At 49.2% G+C, this 18,518-nt stretch overlaps 1 protein-coding gene across 1 annotated transcript; it reads right to left on the bottom strand.

Moving 5' to 3' along the window:
* Positions 1 to 13,091: 13,091 nt before the first annotated feature.
* LOC123053271 (U-box domain-containing protein 27) lies at positions 13,092 to 14,693 on the bottom strand. The gene has a single exon (XM_044476727.1). It carries the CDS (start codon positions 14,617 to 14,619, stop codon positions 13,294 to 13,296), a length of 1,326 nt encoding a protein of 441 aa, XP_044332662.1. The 5' UTR covers positions 14,620 to 14,693; the 3' UTR covers positions 13,092 to 13,293.
* Between the last annotated feature and the right edge of the window lie 3,825 nt (positions 14,694 to 18,518).

Below are 18,518 nucleotides of genomic sequence, written 5' to 3'. Positions count from 1 at the left end.
TGCTAACAAAGTATGCAAGCTCCAGCGCTCAATCTATGGGCTGGTGCAAGCATCTCGGAGTTGGAACATTCGCTTTGATGAGATGATCAAAGCGTTTGGGTTTACACAGACTTATGGAGAAGCCTGTGTTTACAAGAAAGTGAGTGGGAGCTCTGTAGCATTTCTCATATTATATGTGGATGACATACTATTGATGGGAAATGATATAGAATTCTTGGAAAGTATAAAGGCCTATTTGAATAAGTGTTTTTCAATGAAGGACCTTGGAGAAGCTGCTTATATATTAGGCATCAAGATCTATAGAGATAGATCAAGACGCCTCATTGGTCTTTCACAGAGTACATACCTTGAGAAGATATTGAAGAAGTTCAGTATGGATCAGTCCAAGAAGGGGTTCTTGCCTGTATTGCAAGGTGTGCAATTGAGCACGGCTCAATGTCCGACCACGGCAGAAGATATAGAAAAGATGAGTGTCATCCCCTATGCCTCGGCCATAGGGTCTATTATGTATGCCATGCTGTGTACCAGACCTGATGTAAACCTTGCCGTAAGTTTGGTAGGAAGATACCAAAGTAATCCCGGCATGGAACACTGGACAGCGGTCAAGAATATCCTGAAGTACCTGAAAAGGACTAAGGATATGTTTCTCGTTTATGGAGGTGACGAAGAGCTTGTCGTAAAGGGTTACGTCGACGCTAGCTTCGACACAGATCTGGATGACTCGAAGTCACAAACCGGATACGTGTATATTTTGAATGGAGGAGCAGTAAGCTGGTGCAGTTGCAAGCAAAGCGTCGTGGCGGGATCTACATGTGAAGCGGAGTACATGGCAGCCTCGGAGGCAGCACAGGAAGCAGTCTGGATGAAGGAGTTCATTACCGACCTAGGGGTGATTCCCAATGCGTCGGGCCCGATGACTCTCGTCTGTGACAACACTGGAGCTATTGCCCTTGCGAAGGAGCCCAGGTTTCACAGGAAGACCAGGCATATCAAGCGTCGCTTCAACTCCATTCGTGAAAGCGTTCAAAATGGAGACATAGATATTTGTAAAGTACATACGGACCTGAATGTAGCAGATCCGTTGGCTATACCTCTCCCTAGAGCAAAACATGATCAACACCAGGACGCAATGGGTGTTCGATTCATCACAATGTAACTAGATTATTGACTCTAGTGCAAGTGGGAGACTGTTGGAAATATGCCCTAGAGGCAATAATAAATGGTTATTATTATATTTCTTTGTTCATGATAATCGTCTATTGTTCATGCTATAATTGTATTGTCCGGAAATCGTAATACATGTGTGAATACATAGACCACAACGTGTCCCTAGTAAGCCTCTAGTTGACTAGCTCGTTGATCAACAGATAGTCATGGTTTCCTGACTATGGACATCGGATGTCATTGATAACGGGATCACATCATTAGGAGAATGATGTGATGGACAAGACCCAATCCTAAGCATAGCATAAAAGATCGTGTAGTTTCGTTTGCTAGAGCTTTTCCAATGTCAAGTATCTTTTCCTTAGACCATGAGATCGTGCAACTCCCGGATACCGTAGGAGTGCTTTGGGTGTGCCAAACGTCACAACGTAACTGGGTGACTATAAAGGTGCACTACGGGTATCTCCGAAAGTGTCTGTTGGGTTGGCACCGATCGAGACTGGGATTTGTCACTCCGTGTGACGGAGAGGTATCTCTGGGCCCACTCGGTAATGCATCATCATAATGAGCTCTATGTGACTAAGGCGTTAGTCACGGGATCATGCATTGCGGTACGAGTAAAGAGACTTGCCGGTAACGAGATTGAACAAGGTATTGGGATACCGACGATCGAATCTCGGGCAAGTAACATACCGATTGACAAAGGGAATTGCATACGGGATTGATTGAATCCTCGACACCGTGGTTCATCCGATGAGATCATCGTGGAATATGTGGGAGCCAACATGGGTATCCAGATCCTGCTGTTGGTTATTGACCGGAGAGGCGTCTCGGTCATGTCTGCATGTCTCCCGAACCCGTAGGGTCTACACACTTAAGGTTCGGTGACGCTAGGGTTGTAGAGATATGTGTATGCGGAAACCCGAAAGTTGTTCGGAGTCCCGGATGAGATCCCGGACGTCACGAGAGGTTCCGGAATAGTCCGGAGGTGAAGAATTATATATAGGAAGTCAAGTTTCGGCCACCGGGAAAGTTTCGGGGGTTACCGGTATTGTACCGAGACCACCGGAAGGGTCCCGGGGGTCCACCGGGTGGGGCCACCTATCCCGGAGGGCCCCGTGGGCTGAAGTGGGAAGGGAACCAGCCCCTAGTGGGCTGGGCGCCCCCTCATGGGCCTCCCCCCATGCGCCTAGGGTTGGGAACCCTAGGGGGGAAGCTTCCCACTTGCCTTGGGGGGCAAGGCACCCCCCTTCCCCCCCTTTGGCCGCCCCCCCCCCCTTGAGATCCCATCTCCAGGGCCGACGCCCCCCCCCAGGGGGCCTATATAAAGGGGGAGGGAGGGCAGCAACCTACAGCCTTGGGCGCCTCCCTCTCCCCCTGCTACACCTCTCCGTCTCGCAGAAGCTCGGCGAAGCCCTGCCGAGACCCGCTACATCCACCACCACGCCGTCGTGCTGCTGGATCTCCATCAACCTCTCCTTCCCCCTTGCTGGATCAAGAAGGAGGAGACGTCGCTGCACCGTACGTGTGTTGAACGCGGAGGTGCCGTCCGTTCGGCACTCGGTCATCGGTGATTTGGATCACGGCGAGTACGACTCCGTCATCCACGTTCATTGGAACGCTTCCGCTCGCGATCTACAAGGGTATGTAGATGCACTCCTTTCCCCTCATTGCTAGTAGACTCCATAGATGCATCTTGGTGAGCGTAGGAAAATTTTAAATTATGCTACGATTCCCAACAGATAGCTAATCCTGTCGAAGACTACGCTTCTGGCCTCCTCCATCTTGTAGCATGTAGAAGAGAGTAGATGGTAAGTTCACCAAGTAGCATCGCATAGCATAATCCTACCCGGCGATCCCCTCCTCGTCGCCCTGTTAGAGAGCGATCACCGGGTTATATCTGGCACTTGGAAGGGTGTGTTTTATTAAGTATCCAGTTCTAGTTGTCATAAGGTCAAGGTACAACTCCGGGTTGTCCTTTTACCGAGGGACACGGCTATTCGAATAGATAAACTTCCCTGCAGGGATGCACCACATAACCCAACACGCTCGATCCCCTTTGGCCGGACACACTTTCCTGGGTCATGCCCGGCCTCGGAAGATCAACACGTCGCAGCCCTACCTAGGCACAACAGAGAGGTCAGCACGCTGGTCTAAATCCTATGGAGCAGGGGTCTGGGCCCATCGCCCATTGCACACCTACACGTTGCGTACGCGGCCAGAAGCAGAACTAGCCCCCTTAATACAAGAGCAGGCTTACGTTCCAATCCGGCGCGCGCCGCTCAGTCGCTGACGTCACGAAGGCTTCGGCTGGTACCACGACGTCGAGTGCCCATAACTTTCCTACATAGTTGGTTAGTGCGTATAGACCAAATGGCCAGACTCAGATCAAATACCAAGAACTCGTTAAGCGTGTTATTATTAAGTATCCGCGGACGCCGACCAGGGCCAGGCCCACCTCTCTCCTAGGTGGTCTCAACCCGCCCTGTCGCTCCGCCACAAAGTAACAGTCGGGGGCCGTCAGGAACCCAGGCCCACCTCTACCGGGATGGAGCCACCTATCCTTTCAGCCCCCTCATCAGAATCACTTGCGGGTACTCAACGAGCTGACCCGACTTTAGTCACCACATGTGTCATGTATATAAAGTATATAGTATATACCTGTGATCCCTCCCGAAGTGATCACGGCCCAGTAGTATAGCATGATAGACGGACAAGAGTGTAGGGCCACTGATGGAACACTAGCATCCTATACTAAGCAGTAGGATAGCAGGTAAGGTTAACAACTGTAGCAACAATGACAGGCTATGCAGCAGAATAGGATTAACTGAAAGCAGTAGCATGCTACACTACTCTAATGCAAGCAGTATAGAGAAGAATAGGCGATATCTGGTGATCAAGGGGGGGGGTTTGCCTGGAAGCTCAGCCGAGAAAAGAGGGATCGTCGGTGACGTAGTCGTACTCAATCGCATCAACGCCGGTCTCGGGGTCTACCGGAGAAGAAGAGGGGGAAAGAAACAGTAAATACGGAGAAAACAAAGCATCACAAAATATAACAAGGCAATACGCGGTGCCAGGGGTGATCTAACGCAAGGATAGGTGGTACCGGCGAAGGGGAAAAACATCTGGGAAAGTATTCCCGGTGTTTCGCGTTTTCGAACAGACGAATCGGAGGGAGAAAGTTGCGTGTTCGCTATGCTAGGGATGTGTGGCAGATGAACGGACTGCGTATTCGGATTCGTCTCGTCGTTCTGAGCAACTTTCATGTACAAAGTTTTCCATCCGAGCTATAGTTTATTTTATATTAATTTTAAAAGGTTTAATAAATCATTTTCTAAATTGTTTTAATTCGAAAATTAAATGTTAAATGCTAGGGGTACACAGAGGTGTATCCACAGAAGGGCTTGTGTGGCGGACCAGTAGGCCCAGTTGACTTAGTCAACTGCCCAGTCAGCAGAGACTGACTGGTGGGACCAGTCAAAGTCAACAGTCTAGTCAGCATTGACCGTTGACTGGTCAAATTGACCAGTGGGTCCCTACTGTCATAGACTGTTTATCTAATCAGATAATTAAGGTTAATTAGATTAATTAACGGGATTAATTAAATTAATTAATTATCTTAATTAATTAATTATTGTTTTTATTATTCTTCTTATTCTTTTTTCTATTTTTGTTCTGGGGCTAGGCCCACTTGTCATTGGCTCACAGGGGCCTAACGGGTGCATGGGTGGCGGTTAACGGGGCGGGCGCCCGAAAGAGGGGGCAAACCGGGCCGCGGCAGGGGGCACGGGCGCCAGAGTGCGCCGGCGGCCACGGCGGGGCTCGCCGGCCGGCTGTTTCTGGCGAAGGAAGCCGACGCGGAGGGGCGCGGCTGCGGGCGAGCAGGCGGCGGCGCGCAAGGTGCGCACGGGGCAGCAGCAGGGCTGCATGGTCGGAGGTAGAGCGGCGGCAGCAGAGGGGTCGCCGGAGGCAGCAGTAGGCGCGCTGCGGGGAGGAGGCCGTGGTCGTGTAGCGCAGGCGACGAGCGAGGAAGGCCGGGGTGGGGCGCGACGGTCGGTCGGAGCGGGGTTCGCGAGCGGGATAGAGGGAGTGGACGGGGAGGCCGATGCGCGGACGCGTCCGGCAGCAGCAGGACGAACGCGACGCGCGGGGAGGCACGGGCGAGCGCGCGGGACGGTGGTTGCAACAGCGGGAGGGAGAACGCGTGTGCGGGCGCGAGAAAGAGGAGAAGGAGGGGGCCTCACGAGGTAGTTGTAGGGCAATGGCAGCGGGGCTTGGGGAGGAGGACGGAGACGCGCGGCGGCGAGGCAGGAGGGCGACGGTGGTGGTGCTCCGGTGAGGGGCGTCGAGGAGGGCGACGTGCGTCGAGGCGATGGGGTCAGAAGCTGTTCCTGGCTCGGGGCGGTTCGGCGGGGAGGAGGGTTGAGGATGTGGTCGTCGGCGACGGCGGGGCCGAACTGGGCGGCATCGGGGTTCGGCGACGGAGGTCGGCGGTGGGCGGCGGGGCCGTGCCCGATCTGGATCTGGGGCGCCAAGGGAGGAGACGAGGGAGGAAAGGGGAATCGTGGGGGGAGTGGGGGTTACGGGTTAGGGTTTCCCCTGGAGTGGGGATATGGACGAGGGGAGTGGGGCGCCGGCTGGGCTGGCCTGGCTAGCCCAGTGGCCAGCTGGGCCGAGGCCGAGCGAGGAGGTGCTCTTGTTTTTGTTTTGTTGTTCTTGCTTTCTTTTCTTTTTACTCATTCTTTCTGTTTTGTTTTAGTTACACTTTATTTTCAGTTTAGTAAAATATGACAATAGCTCCAAAAATAGTGTTTCCAAATAACCCACTAACCTAAAAGTTTTTACCTCAAAATAAAATACTTTATCATTTTATAAAATATCAAAGGCACATATTCAATCGTTTCAACTACCATTTTAATCATTTTAGAGTATTAAAACATTTTATAAAAGGGGGGTTTCTTCACCACAATTAACTTTGCATTACTTGGCACAACCCTGACATTTTAGTTTTAAGTTTGAAAACTTTTGTTGTTTGCCTTTAATTCAATTTTGAATTTGAATCGGTTTTTTGAACTAACCCGAGATTAACTACAGTGACAAAGGTGACGTGGCATCATTAGCAGGGAATTACTATAGTCTAATTATCCGGGCGTCACACTTATCCTGTAGCTTTTTATTCCAGGAGGAAGACCTGGCCTGAAAACACAGATGATAATGAGAAATGGTATACTTCATAAGGAAATGTTAAGTAAAATAAGGAGAATCTTGAAATACTTACGCGAGGAGCTGGATTGAGAGTGCAAAATGGGTTTAGGCCCGACTTGCTGCAGTTTTCAAGGCTCCCCCCGAGTAATGATTTGGTCATCTCGTTGATCTCTTGGTCTTCAAGACATGTTGGGTTATACCTCTGAGGGTCCTTTATGTCACATGTATATTCACACATTAAGCCGGTGCGGCGGCTCAAGGGCATGATCCTCCAAGCAACCCAGCATCGGACCAGGTCAACTCCAGTTAAACTGTTGGCTAACAAAGCTCTTATCTTTGAAAAAGTTGGTGCATATTTGGCTCGCTCTGTGGCGTTGATCCGGTCAGGGAGAGGATGTCTCCGGCTGAGCCGGCAGGTGCGATAACCCGACAAAGGATTTTCACCCGCCGGAGAAGAATCTTGACAATAGAACCAATTTTGATTCCAGTCTTTGGGATGACTGGGCAGTGCAGCGGCAAGAAAGACGGCGTCTCTTCGTCTTTGGATCAAAATTCCACCAAGTTCGAGACAGGGCCCGTCTGTCATCTTGGTCTGGTGGTTCAAATAGTAATATTCTCTAAACAAGTCAAAACTAGGCTCTTCTTGAAGGTACACCTCGCTGAAGACTTGAAAGTTACAAATGTTGGACACCGAATTGGGGCTGAGGTCTTGAGGGTGTAGCTGATAAAAGTGCAGAACATCTCGGAAGAACTTTGAGCGGGTGGTGAGAAATCGCGGAGGAGGTGGTCTGCGAAAACTACAACTTCGCCCTCGTTGGGGAGAGGCTTAGTTTCGGTCCCTGGAACTCTCCAGTGGATGATGTTCTTCGTTGGCAAGACACCCATGGCAACATACTCATTCAAAGATTATTCAGTGACAGTGGAAGTGACCCAGTCCCAGGAGGTGGTGGTCTTAGTCATTTTTGCCAAAGCTAAAACCTGAGAGTGAAGAATTGGAGAATTGACATTATGATGGTAAACCGCCCAATAAGTTAAACAAACGAGTCTACCGCTCAAAATCAGTTACGCATACAAGACTGGTTATTACGAACAATGGAGTTTAATGAGCATGGTTAACCCGGCGAAGTATCAACAGGTTATGTGGTCATGATTACTGATCGCGGAAGATACTGGAGGATTAAACATTTATGAGTAAGCGGGCTGGCCTTTGGCGGGTTACACAATGTGTCGCTTTAAGCCGCCTATGTGTTAGTGATAAACACAGTCTCTACGGATCTGGATTTAGGCAGGATCTCACTAAGTGTTGAACAAACAAGTTTCATGGGTCCTGCTTATAATTTTGGATCTATGACGATTCGGAAAATAGGAAAAAATTGCTAAACATAAAACATGGAGGACGAACTACTGTATTGAGGAGTGAATCTCAGAAAGAAGGAATGGATCTATGATTGGTAGTACATATGAAAGCAGTTGAAGCATGATTTCGGTACTGCGCCTGGATTCAACTAACACGATAAGACAGATGAACTACGGGTGAGCGCGACGAACGCCGATGAACACCGACGAACTAAGAAACCCTAATGTAGATTGGGAACAGAGGGGATGTGTACCTGGTGATGCCAATAGACAACAAAGAGGCGCCGCAGTTTTCAGGTCGAGATCAGGTTGATGCAGCAGCCAAGATGAAGTGGTCGACTAGGGCGGCGGAGCTCCGGCGGCGTCAGTCGTTGCAAGGAAGAAGAAGAGGGGCACACAGGGGTAAAAGTGAAAAAACGAACCCCCTCGTGCCTATTTATAAGGGAAAAGTGAAACAGTGAACGACAATCGCGGGAATTGAGGGGACATCATCATTATATTGACAGCGGGAGCGCCTCGATTCTTGGAATGGTTGATTAATGTGAAGATCCGTTATGATGTCATGGGATTTTTTCTGAAATTAAGGACATGACGTCACCTCTCCTTATGGCGGGTTAGGAAGGTTTGTTAATTTACATATTGGAAAAATTTAAGTATGAAGATTGACATGAACAGGTTCAAATTAATCGGGGGCCTAATGTTGGGGATATACCCCATGGTGTGACCCGCCCAGGAGGGGCCGGGTTACATAGTCGGCGGCTTAACATGAAGAATATTTAAGGAGGCCCAAGAAGAAGTATGAAGACAGCGGCTCACAAAGGCAGGCCTAGTGGGGGCCCAAGACCCGAATGCGTGAACCTCCATATGGTGGCTTGCCTGCTAAGACAAGGTGATTTAGAAACTAGGCCGGTAACGTTGTGTGATCCGACTCGGACTCTTGTAAGCCGCCGGACTTCGACCTCTGTATATAAAGGCGAGACCCGGCGGCGGATTAGGCCAAGAAACAATCAATTGAGAATTAGGTTAAGCGTATTCGCTCCCTTGTAATTGAAACCCAAGCAATACAACTAGAAGCAGGACGTAGGCTTTTACCTCGTTGTGAGGGGCCGAACCTGGGTAAACTCTTTGTGTCTTTTGTCCCGTTCAACCCCTTCAAGCTAACCTACGTTGCGATGGCTCCACACCTAAGTCTTTTCACAAGGTCATCTGCTATGACAAAACCACGACAGAATGCATCACATCTCTACTGATTCATGGTCTGCGAGGGTTTCGGTGAAAGGATGGTGGAATGGTAACCTTCAGATTCGTCTTGGCTCCCCCAAAGCCCTAGCCTCCTTGATGATGCTCATCTCCTGGGATGTTTGATCCGAAAGAAATGCCAGAGTCTTCCGCAATGCTAGAGTCATCATTAACAAGATCAAACAAGAGGTGTCACTTTGGGCTTTGAAGGGTGCCAAGCATTTGGGTGTTGTAATGCCGTGAGAGTAGTCGTTTGTTTGCCGCTTGCGGCTTTTGACTAAAATCTTCCTCTTAATAAATGAAATGGCGGGTCTTTTGCCTTGTTTAAGAAAATAAAAACAATCGAGGGATTGATCTCAACGTAATCTGTCTATCCACTAGCTCGGCCCTGGTGTATATAGGATATGAGGGCCCTATTGGGCCTCCATCCTAACGAAGCAACCTTGTTAAAATTCGTGAGTTTTTAGAAGCAACAAACAGAAACTGAACTACGTTAGTAGAAGAGATGCATAAGTCGAGCTGGTCCAGTTAATATAGCAATGTATACCTGCCTGATTATTTCGGATTTATCTCCGCAGAAATGCTATTTTCTGGCTAACACAACGGTGCCAAGAAAGGAATTTCATAACTGTCTAGACGGCATGACACTGAGCCGCGCCAGGGACACCAAGACAGCACATCGCGAGGTCGGCTCCAACGTCCAGTTCAGCCAAAGCTTGTTGCAACCTGGAATGTGGAGGCAGCGATCGGATATGCGCGTACAGCAAAGTCCGTGCGCGTGGCGAGCACGTAAGAGTCGCACTCCCCAGTCCCCACGATCACAGATCCCCATCCAGTCGCCCACCGTCCTCGGCGGAGACGCGCTGCGTTCTGCAAGGTGCGAACCTGTCCACTTTTCTCCCTTGGCCACCGGCGTCATGGTCAGTGGATTCTCCGATGTGCGAGTTAAGTACACCGATAGCTTCTGATCACAAAACTGGATCAAGTAATCCGGAAAATACGACATAGTAAAGCACTAAAGTGTGTACGATAGCTACACGTAGAAGAATGTGCGGGGAAATGAATCTTTCAGTGGAGCACCGAGAAAACTGAGAAGTCAAAGGCAGATAGTACAACAATGGCGACAGGTGCTTCGTGAAGCTAGAGATAGATACGGAAATGTAACCACATGGTAGCAAGCCGGTACGCGTTTTTTCTCTTCCTGGCAGGCGGAGCAGACGAGAGCATGTACGCAACCGTCCAACTTGCGTAGGCATACGGGTATAGTACGACATAGTATGGCCTCGCCGGGCAGTCAAAATGGAAAATGGATGCATTAAAACACCCACCGCCAACCTTCCTGCCGCACCTTCCTTTGCGGCTCTTCTCTCTTTCTGGATCTCTTCCGTCCCCGATCCATCATCGATCAATTAATTTAAGAATCCCAAAATGATCTTCCGTCCTCGCGAGTCAACCACTGCAACTGTCCGTGTCTCCTACTCCGAGCTGGAGCCCCGAGTGGACAAGTAAACAATTAACACGGCGTTGACTGCTCATGACCCGATCAGTGGCCTACAGTCGGGCCACGTCGGCAAAGTTCGCCCAGCTACTAGCTCTAGCCTGCCTAATTGCGCGTCTCGTCAAATTAGGAGCCCTGTAATCTCTACTACCTAAAAGAAACGTAAAGTTCCCTCTCCCTATTACGTTTCGTCCAACCTCCTCGTCAAGACCTCCCGCGTATGTTTCTCACCGTCACACTGATTTTCTTAGATACAGTATATCTCCTCACCCATCTGGTTTTTTATTTAAACCGGTTTTCCATCTTTGGTAATTGGTAACACAATCATGGTAACGCAATCACGTTCAAAACGAAGAAAGGAATCTATCAAAAAGGAAGGAATCAATCCAGTTAGTATTTGGTAATAGACTATAAATTTAAGGAAAGAAATCATACGATCGTAATCAATATCAAATCAATACAGAAGAAGCTATTTTTGGTAATCACGTGCACTACTCCTTCTTTCGTCCAGCCCTTCCCTCCTCGGTGGCTCCATGCACGGAATTCCCCACCGATTGACGCACGTCTCCATCCCTCCGAAGCACATCCCCTCGCTGGTCATCGGCGCCTCCATCCCCAGCACTCCCAGCCGATGATGTAGGTCGTCATCACCATCCCTTCGAAGAACAGTGTCACCATGGTCGCCGCCGCCTCCATCTCCCGCACGCTCGACCATTGCTGCAGGTCGAGGAGTCCGGGGGCGATCTGCAGCCGGAGTTTCATTTGTTCGTTTCCAATCTTTTTTAAGAAAGCAGAGTGCATATATTTGTTTGTTTTTACTATGTGTAGGGCTTTGAGATGAATGCGAGACCCTTTCAGAAGGTGAGCGGCAGAGATATCAGCTTTTTTGTGCCCTGATGATCACCATGAACGCTATTACACTGTTGTTGATCCTTAATTGTGTGTTTTTAAGTATGAGTGATTCATTTTGTGCGTATGCAATGCAAGAGATAGACACAGCGAGACACACACGCCATGCAAATCTCCTGCAGTTCTGACCGGACCTAGGCATATCCATCAACGACATCGACAATGAGCAGTACTCTATCCAGCTAAAAAGACCTTTCTCTCAGGTTCAATCATTCCACTTTCTTATGTGACTCTGAATGCTAGCTTGTTTCTTGCTATCCCGCAATGCATTCAAGTGTTTCGTTAATTGTTAATACGCCAAGACTTAAAATCTATAGAAGAGTTTTCCTCCAGAATTTCTTTATCAAATATTAAAATCGCAAATCACTTACCAATGCAAGTGCTTTATGGATAGATGAATAATTGCAAAAATATGACACTGTTGACCAAAAGAATGCAGGGCTGCACCTTCTTATTAGACTTTCACCATCACATGCAGTTCCTACTTAACAGTAATTATTGTGATGCCATCACTTCTTCTCTAATTAGACTATGGCACTAATCCTCCCGTTTACAAATAGGAGAGTAAAATTTCCACAGAACTTCGGCGATGTGTTTCTTGCAAAAAAGGAGAGTAAAGTTTGCTTACTCAACTGTTCTCGACTTCTAGCTCAGCCGACCGCCAATACAAAATCAATGATTGCGTTGGAGCATGAAAATTATATGACATATTGGATAATTTTAAAAAAAATTGCAGCAACACACGTATTATTGTGGATGATGGACAAAAAGAAGAGTGAATTTGTCTTTTCGGTAAAAAAGAATCGACTACGTTGTTTAAAATAATACTTACCATCGGATGTGAATGATGTTTCACATAATTGATGTTTCCCTGTTGCAACGCACGGGCATGTAGCTAGTGGGGTTAAAGCCAGCGAAAGGAGAAGGCGAAAGACGATTTTCTGCATGTTTGCATGTGATTGCCAACTGGGCAACTAGTGCTCCGCTTTGTTGGGTGCTCGCCACGCACGGCAGGCAGCTCGTGGAGATCCATCTCAGAATTCTTTACTCCTGGTCGCCCCGACCCCGATCCCTCTTTGCAGCGGAAAATCCTTGTGAAACCAGCTCTTGTTTACACGGCACGCTTGGATGGAGTACTACGTATTTTCTTTGCATCAGTGCTCGGTTTGTTCAATCAAGCATACGAGACGTCTCTCTCCTAGAAATGATCCTGGATGGGTCAAATCGAGCTGAGGCTTCTTACTGCTTTAGTCTAGCGCCAACGTGGACATGTTTCATTAGGCTTATCCTCTATGATGGGCACTTATGTTGCTTTCATGCTACGGATGGGTGTGTGCAATCACTAATGTATTCCGGGCAACGACAATCTTGAATCATTAGCATGATGGAACCTGTTCCCTGAATGAACGATAATAAGCCATGAGCAAATGCACATGCGTTCATGCAAGTTCTACTAGTAGTACTATACTATGGATAAATTATAACCAAGTTCGTCTTCTGGGAAACTGATACCCCGATTAGATTAGAATAGGTTTTGCCATTTGGAATACTTTGATAAAACCATGTGCCGATTCTGAGAAGATTTGGCAGAGAAGCATGGGAGTATTGCTATGGATATGCATGCTTGTTGCATGAAGTTGGAAGATTATCAGCCCACAACTCCTTTCCTTTCACATCTCTTGTGACCAATTGCAATGATTTGCGCATACGTTCGACCATATAATTTTCAGTGAACGATTTTCATTTGCTTCTGTCAAAACTTCTCTACCAATGTACTGTACATATTATTTTTCCTCTTCTCTCGACCAATCAATTCTTCTGTTTCTCTATCAAAACTTACAATAAAAAACAAAATAAACATGAAAGAAAAAAAAAAGGAATTATCCCCTGTTCCGAGCTTGCAAGCCATTCGTTTAGCTTGGCTAGAACGGCATGATGTGGGCGGTCTTGGAATCGTATCCGGCGAGGCAGCTCTTGGCGTTCACCTTGTAAATCTTGAGCAGCTCCAGCGCCATCTGCCTCGCCGCCGCCGAGCACCCGCTCTGGAGCAGCAGAATCAGCCTCGTCAGCCCGCCCTCGGACGCCGCTGCGGCCTCCGCGGCCCTGCGGTCCTTGTACTTGTGGCACACCGCCCAGAGCACGGCCACCGCAGCCTCGGCGCCGTCGCGGCCGGACTTCATCATCTTGTCAAGCACGGCAGGAACGGTCAGCTCCGCGTCCTTGCACAGCGCCGCCCGGCCCTCGGCGCAGCCCACGGCGGACTCGAGGATCCGGAGGGCTTTTGCTGACGAGCTAGGCTCCGTCGTGGCGTGGAGCGCGCGCGCCGCGGCCGGGACAGCGCCCAGGCGCACCATGTCGGCGCGCGCCGCGCGCCGCGACCCTGCGATGGCCGCAAGGCAGCTGAGGCCGGTGTCCATGGCCTTCTTGTCAAGGCCGCCCTTCTCGTCGACGGGCCCGACGAGCCGTACCAGCTCCGCCACCAGCTCGGACGATTCGGCCATAGCCACCTTTGCCTCGGCGCCGGCATTGGCGAGCAAGAACTCCGCGAGCCTCGCCGCGTCAATTCTGGCCTCCAAGCCGCTCCCGCCCCGCAGGACGCGGGCCAGCGACGCCGCCGAGGCTGCCGCGTCCACGGCGAGGCCGGCGGCAACCCGCCTCTTGTTCGCGTCCTCGATGCCATCCAGCGCCACGATCGCGGCGAGAACCCGCACGGCCGCCTCCGCACCCGCGACGCTTATTTGCTCACCCTTCCGTCTAAGCACGGACGCGACGGTCTCCGCGGCGGAGCCGGCGCCGACTAGCGCGTTCTTCTCGAACTCGTCGAGGTCGTCGTCGGAGAGATAGGCCGCCAGCTCGCGGAGCGCGGCGGAGGGGTCGGCGCCGGAGGAGGCGACCTGGCGGACGAGCGCCGCGGGGGAGGGGCCGGCGAAGAACGCCGCGGATCCGGCGATGGGCGAGCAGGAGGCGGCGGAGGCGGACCAGTGGGAGATGAGGCTGCGGAGGGTGAGGTTGGGCGTGAGGTCCGTGGACGGGAGCGGTAGCATGGTGGCCGGGCAGGTGGTGTTGCCGGAGTCGAGCCACCGCTGTATGGAGGCGCGGTCGTAGGTGACGCCGGTGCAGAGGCTGACCGGCGAGCGCATGACGTCGAGCGAGATCGGGCAGCGGAAGAAGCTGGGGATCTTGACCTCCAGCCCCTGGTGCTGGGGCGGGAGCCTCATGCCGGTGGTGGTCTTCTCCTTCCTGACCATGGCTAGCTGCTCTGCTCCGTTCTTGCGGGGAGGTAGAAGCGGCAGCAAGGGGGAGAGGGGGCTGCGGGGAGGTGGGGTTGTGGTATATGAACGAGCCGAAGTAGTGGTGGACTGGTGTTTGCGCCGAGCGCCCTGGTCTTTCGTGTTCGTGCAAAACGCTCCCTGCCCGTCTCGGGTTTTTCCGAGGGAACTTCCCGTCTTCAACCTTTTATGGAAAATATTCAAGCTACCGCTGGCGTACATAGTGCGCGCCCTCCTTGGTTCCTATCGTATCGGACCACGGATCGTGAGGAATCCGCGTGTCCCCACATATTGCAAAAGCTTGCAATAATTAGAGATTATTGCCATATATCAGAAAATAGTATGGTATTTTTACAGGATTAATTACTTTCTTTCTTTTTTGTGAAGGATTAATTACTTTCTCAAATCAGAGGATGTATTGTTTTTTCCTAAAAAAATTTTTGAGAATCCTTTTTTTTTTCTAAAATCTGGGTTCAAAGAATCGTCGTCAAATCCTATACTACTTGTATTTGGGCCGTGAAAAATGTACCAGCCATGTTTCTATTTTTTAGGAAAAAAGTTGCCATTTTATTCAATGTTTAAAGCCCCTTCAGGGACAATCTCCGAACTAGCACACTCGAGAGATACATGGAGCCAAGTTTTACATAAAGATTTCAGGCAATCCTCCTTAGCTAGGACGTGTGCGACATTACTTGCAGAACGTCACACCCAAGCAAGCCTAAACCCCGTAAATGATCAAAGTAACACTTTTTCCTCCTCCACCAGTTACCCTTGGCCGAGAAGTCCTTCACTTCATTCATGAGCTTCCTTGCCACCACTTGTGAATCCATTTCGAGAATGGTCCTTTGAACATTTAGTTCCTTCGCCAGCGAAAGGGCCCTCCGGCATGCTATCAGCTCCGGCGCCTCTGCGTCTCGAGTAGAAGGGAAAAAAACAGCAGCATCCAGCCAAGAACTCGCCATGGTTGTCCGTGAGAACAACTCCTCCCCTCGTATCGTTCACCTTTGGTAGAGCATCGTCTGCGTTTGCTTTGACCCACCCCTTCTCCGGCTTCTTCTAGCTTTCGTGTTATGTCGTCTCCCCGTGACGAGCTGCCACCTCGTTCTCCCCACTAAGAACTAGAACTCGATCACAGATAATTCTAGGATCCTCAATCCGGTTTGATTCCCGCGCCGCATTGCGATCTATCCAAAGCACATAACAACCATGTTTCTAAAGTTTCATATTAACATAACGATGAATATAATCATATAACATGATAAGTATTGAACTGCATTTCCCTAAAAATGTATTACCGAACTACATTCTCGATTTCTCACAGAGCTCCCCACCATTTTTCTCTAAATAGTTGTTCGCAAAAATTGCAATCCTATCATGTTATATGTCGCAAAAATTGCAATCCTATCACACAGCTTCACGATTATCTCCTCGTCACTAATAACACATATGTCCAAATGTCGGTGAAACAATTTCTATCTCCTCCTCGAGACGTTTTAGAATGTGTCTATCATGAAGCTCTTAAGCCAACTGAAAGGCATATGAGACATGCCGGATTTGCTTTATCAGCGGCGGATAGGGTTTTTCCGCTGGTTTTGGGGCGCTTCCAGCATAGTAGAGAGGATGTGGCACCATGACCGCTAGTTGTTTTCTTGGCACGTCTACGTTTAGTACCGCGGGTAAGCGGTCGTATCAGTTTTCATTTTACAAGGCAGGGCTCCGGCTGGTTGGTTGGGAAAAAAACTCATGCAAGGTTCACCCTACAAAGTTGGCATGTGATTTCAGCTTTTGTGTGGTGCTTATTTGCAATCTTGGGTTGCATCAGGGAGTGTGTGGAACACAGGGAAAAGGAGGCATTCAAAGGCGGAGTGGGATGAGTCAAAGGAAGAAATGAGAGGTGACGTGCAGCGCGGGGTGGTGGGTCGCTTTCCCCGGCTGCTTTCTCCTTTCTTTCTTTTTTTCTTTCTTTTCTGCCTCTCGCTCTCTGGTTCCGATGGGAAAATGGAAGCGCCTCTGTCTCGGAATCATTCTGGACTAAGCTGCCGGATTTTGTTCCCCGCCTAGTCAATGGTCAAAGACGTCGCGATCTCCGCAGTCGGGACGAACCGAAATCCACACTGGCGGTGGTGTCGACCGCGCGGCTTCTTTGCCTCCTTTCGCGACCACCTCTCGGCCCTGTCGCTGCCGGCGTGTCGACCGACGCGTGCCAAGTGCCGACGTCTTGTTGTATTCTTACGGATTGCCGCGGAAGGTTTGTACTCCCTCCGTCTAGATGAATAAGTCATTTTAAGTTGTGCACCGTGACCAAAGAGGAGAGGAAAACGAGAGAACTTAATGTTTATTTGCTAATTAATAGCATTGCATGCAATGAACTAACCACTGCAGGTTGTGTTTGGTAGTCTCAAGTTATTAAAAGCATGCACATCCCACATCTTTTATTGGTTGATATGTTAAGAAACAAGAAACGATGTAGAAATTAATGCACCGCGCCTTACTGTTTTGGGATTATTTGGTTTTCGTAAGATGACTTATACACCTAGACAGAAGGAGTAAATAAATTCGATGATATTGCAACACCGGCAAGACTCGAGTGAAAGCTAAGCTACTACCCTGCGAAAAATAAAAAAGCTAAGCTACTGCGGGTGAATGTTTATGCTTAGAAAGAAACCTCGTCTAGATGTGTGTTTTTTGTTCTTTTATTTTTTGCGGAAACCTCGTCTAGTAGATGTTTTTTTAGGAAACCTTGTCTAGATGTTTCTTTTTTTTGCGGGAAAGCTCGTCTAGATGTTAGAAAGACAAAAACAAAAAATAGAAACAAACCTCGTCTAGATGTTAGAAAATAATACACGTCTCGATTGTTCGGCAGTGGTTGATTTGATTTATTCAATTAGATTCCAAATTCGTTCGCACTACTCCCTCTACAACTTCATGCAAGACGCGTCTGCGTTAAGTTACAGAGGTTGTATAATTTATTTTTTAGTTATAAGGTACTACAATTTTATATTTAGGATTGGACGTCGCATGAAAAAGGAAGCTATTCATCCGCAGTGTTTTGAATTTTAATTACGTGTTCACCCTTAAATATTTTTGGTCCCTCGTTTCATAGCTTGATGCATATTTGGTCCATCGATAAGCCAAACTTTTGCTCTTCCCAAAGAGCGGCCTTGATCATTGCGTAGCATTTTTTAGCACCCGAAAAAGAGCACTGTCTTTTTATTAAGATGAAAGAAATATGTACATGTTGGCATGCTCTGAAACAGGTACAAGTTGAAGATCCACCAATACACACCCCCAACACTGGATGTGAACTACTACTTGTTTGATATATCTTGGTAGGAATGCCAAGTCCCTCTGCCCGTTTTCCTAGAAGGTGAGATAAGCCACCTCAATGTACATCATACATCTGCAGTAGAAGATGCAGCGGTTTCGCTCTATCCACACAACATCATGTAGATTAGGTGCCTGCTGAGCCGCCTCCTTTGATCGTCATCTACCATGGGGGAGGTGTACGCCATTCACAATGGAATATGGCCGTCCACCGAGGAGAGCTCCAGCAGATGGACCACCGAAGTTTATGGCACTCCAAACAGGGGTTGGAGGTCGTCTCTGCGGTTGAAAGGATGAGTTGGCAGACGGGGTCGTGGGGTCAACCTCTCACCGCCAGGCGGTCGACCGTGAGGATCCTATTATGGAGGACGAGCCAATGGACAAGTCTGCACTTTGGTTCTGCGTGTGTCAGTGAAATATTTTGGGTTGAGAATTTCGGGTGTGAGCCAATTAATTTTGCCATGTAGGCAGAGCTAGCCGAATAGTCCCCGCTGTCTTGACAGTTCCAGGAGATGGAGCCTGACCTTTGTGAGTGAAGAGCCACGGAGGAGATG

Source organism: Triticum aestivum, chromosome 2D (assembly GCF_018294505.1).
Source record: "Triticum aestivum cultivar Chinese Spring chromosome 2D, IWGSC CS RefSeq v2.1, whole genome shotgun sequence".
Taxonomy (NCBI): domain Eukaryota; kingdom Viridiplantae; phylum Streptophyta; class Magnoliopsida; order Poales; family Poaceae; genus Triticum; species Triticum aestivum.
Note: the sequence above shows the minus strand (reverse complement) of the source record. Positions and strands in the feature narration are given on the sequence as shown.

Excerpts from the sequence above, each read along its gene's own strand:
- LOC123053271 (XM_044476727.1), bottom strand. The coding sequence starts at position 14,619 with ATGGTCAGGAAGGAGAAGACCACCACCGGCATGAGGCTCCCGCCCCAG.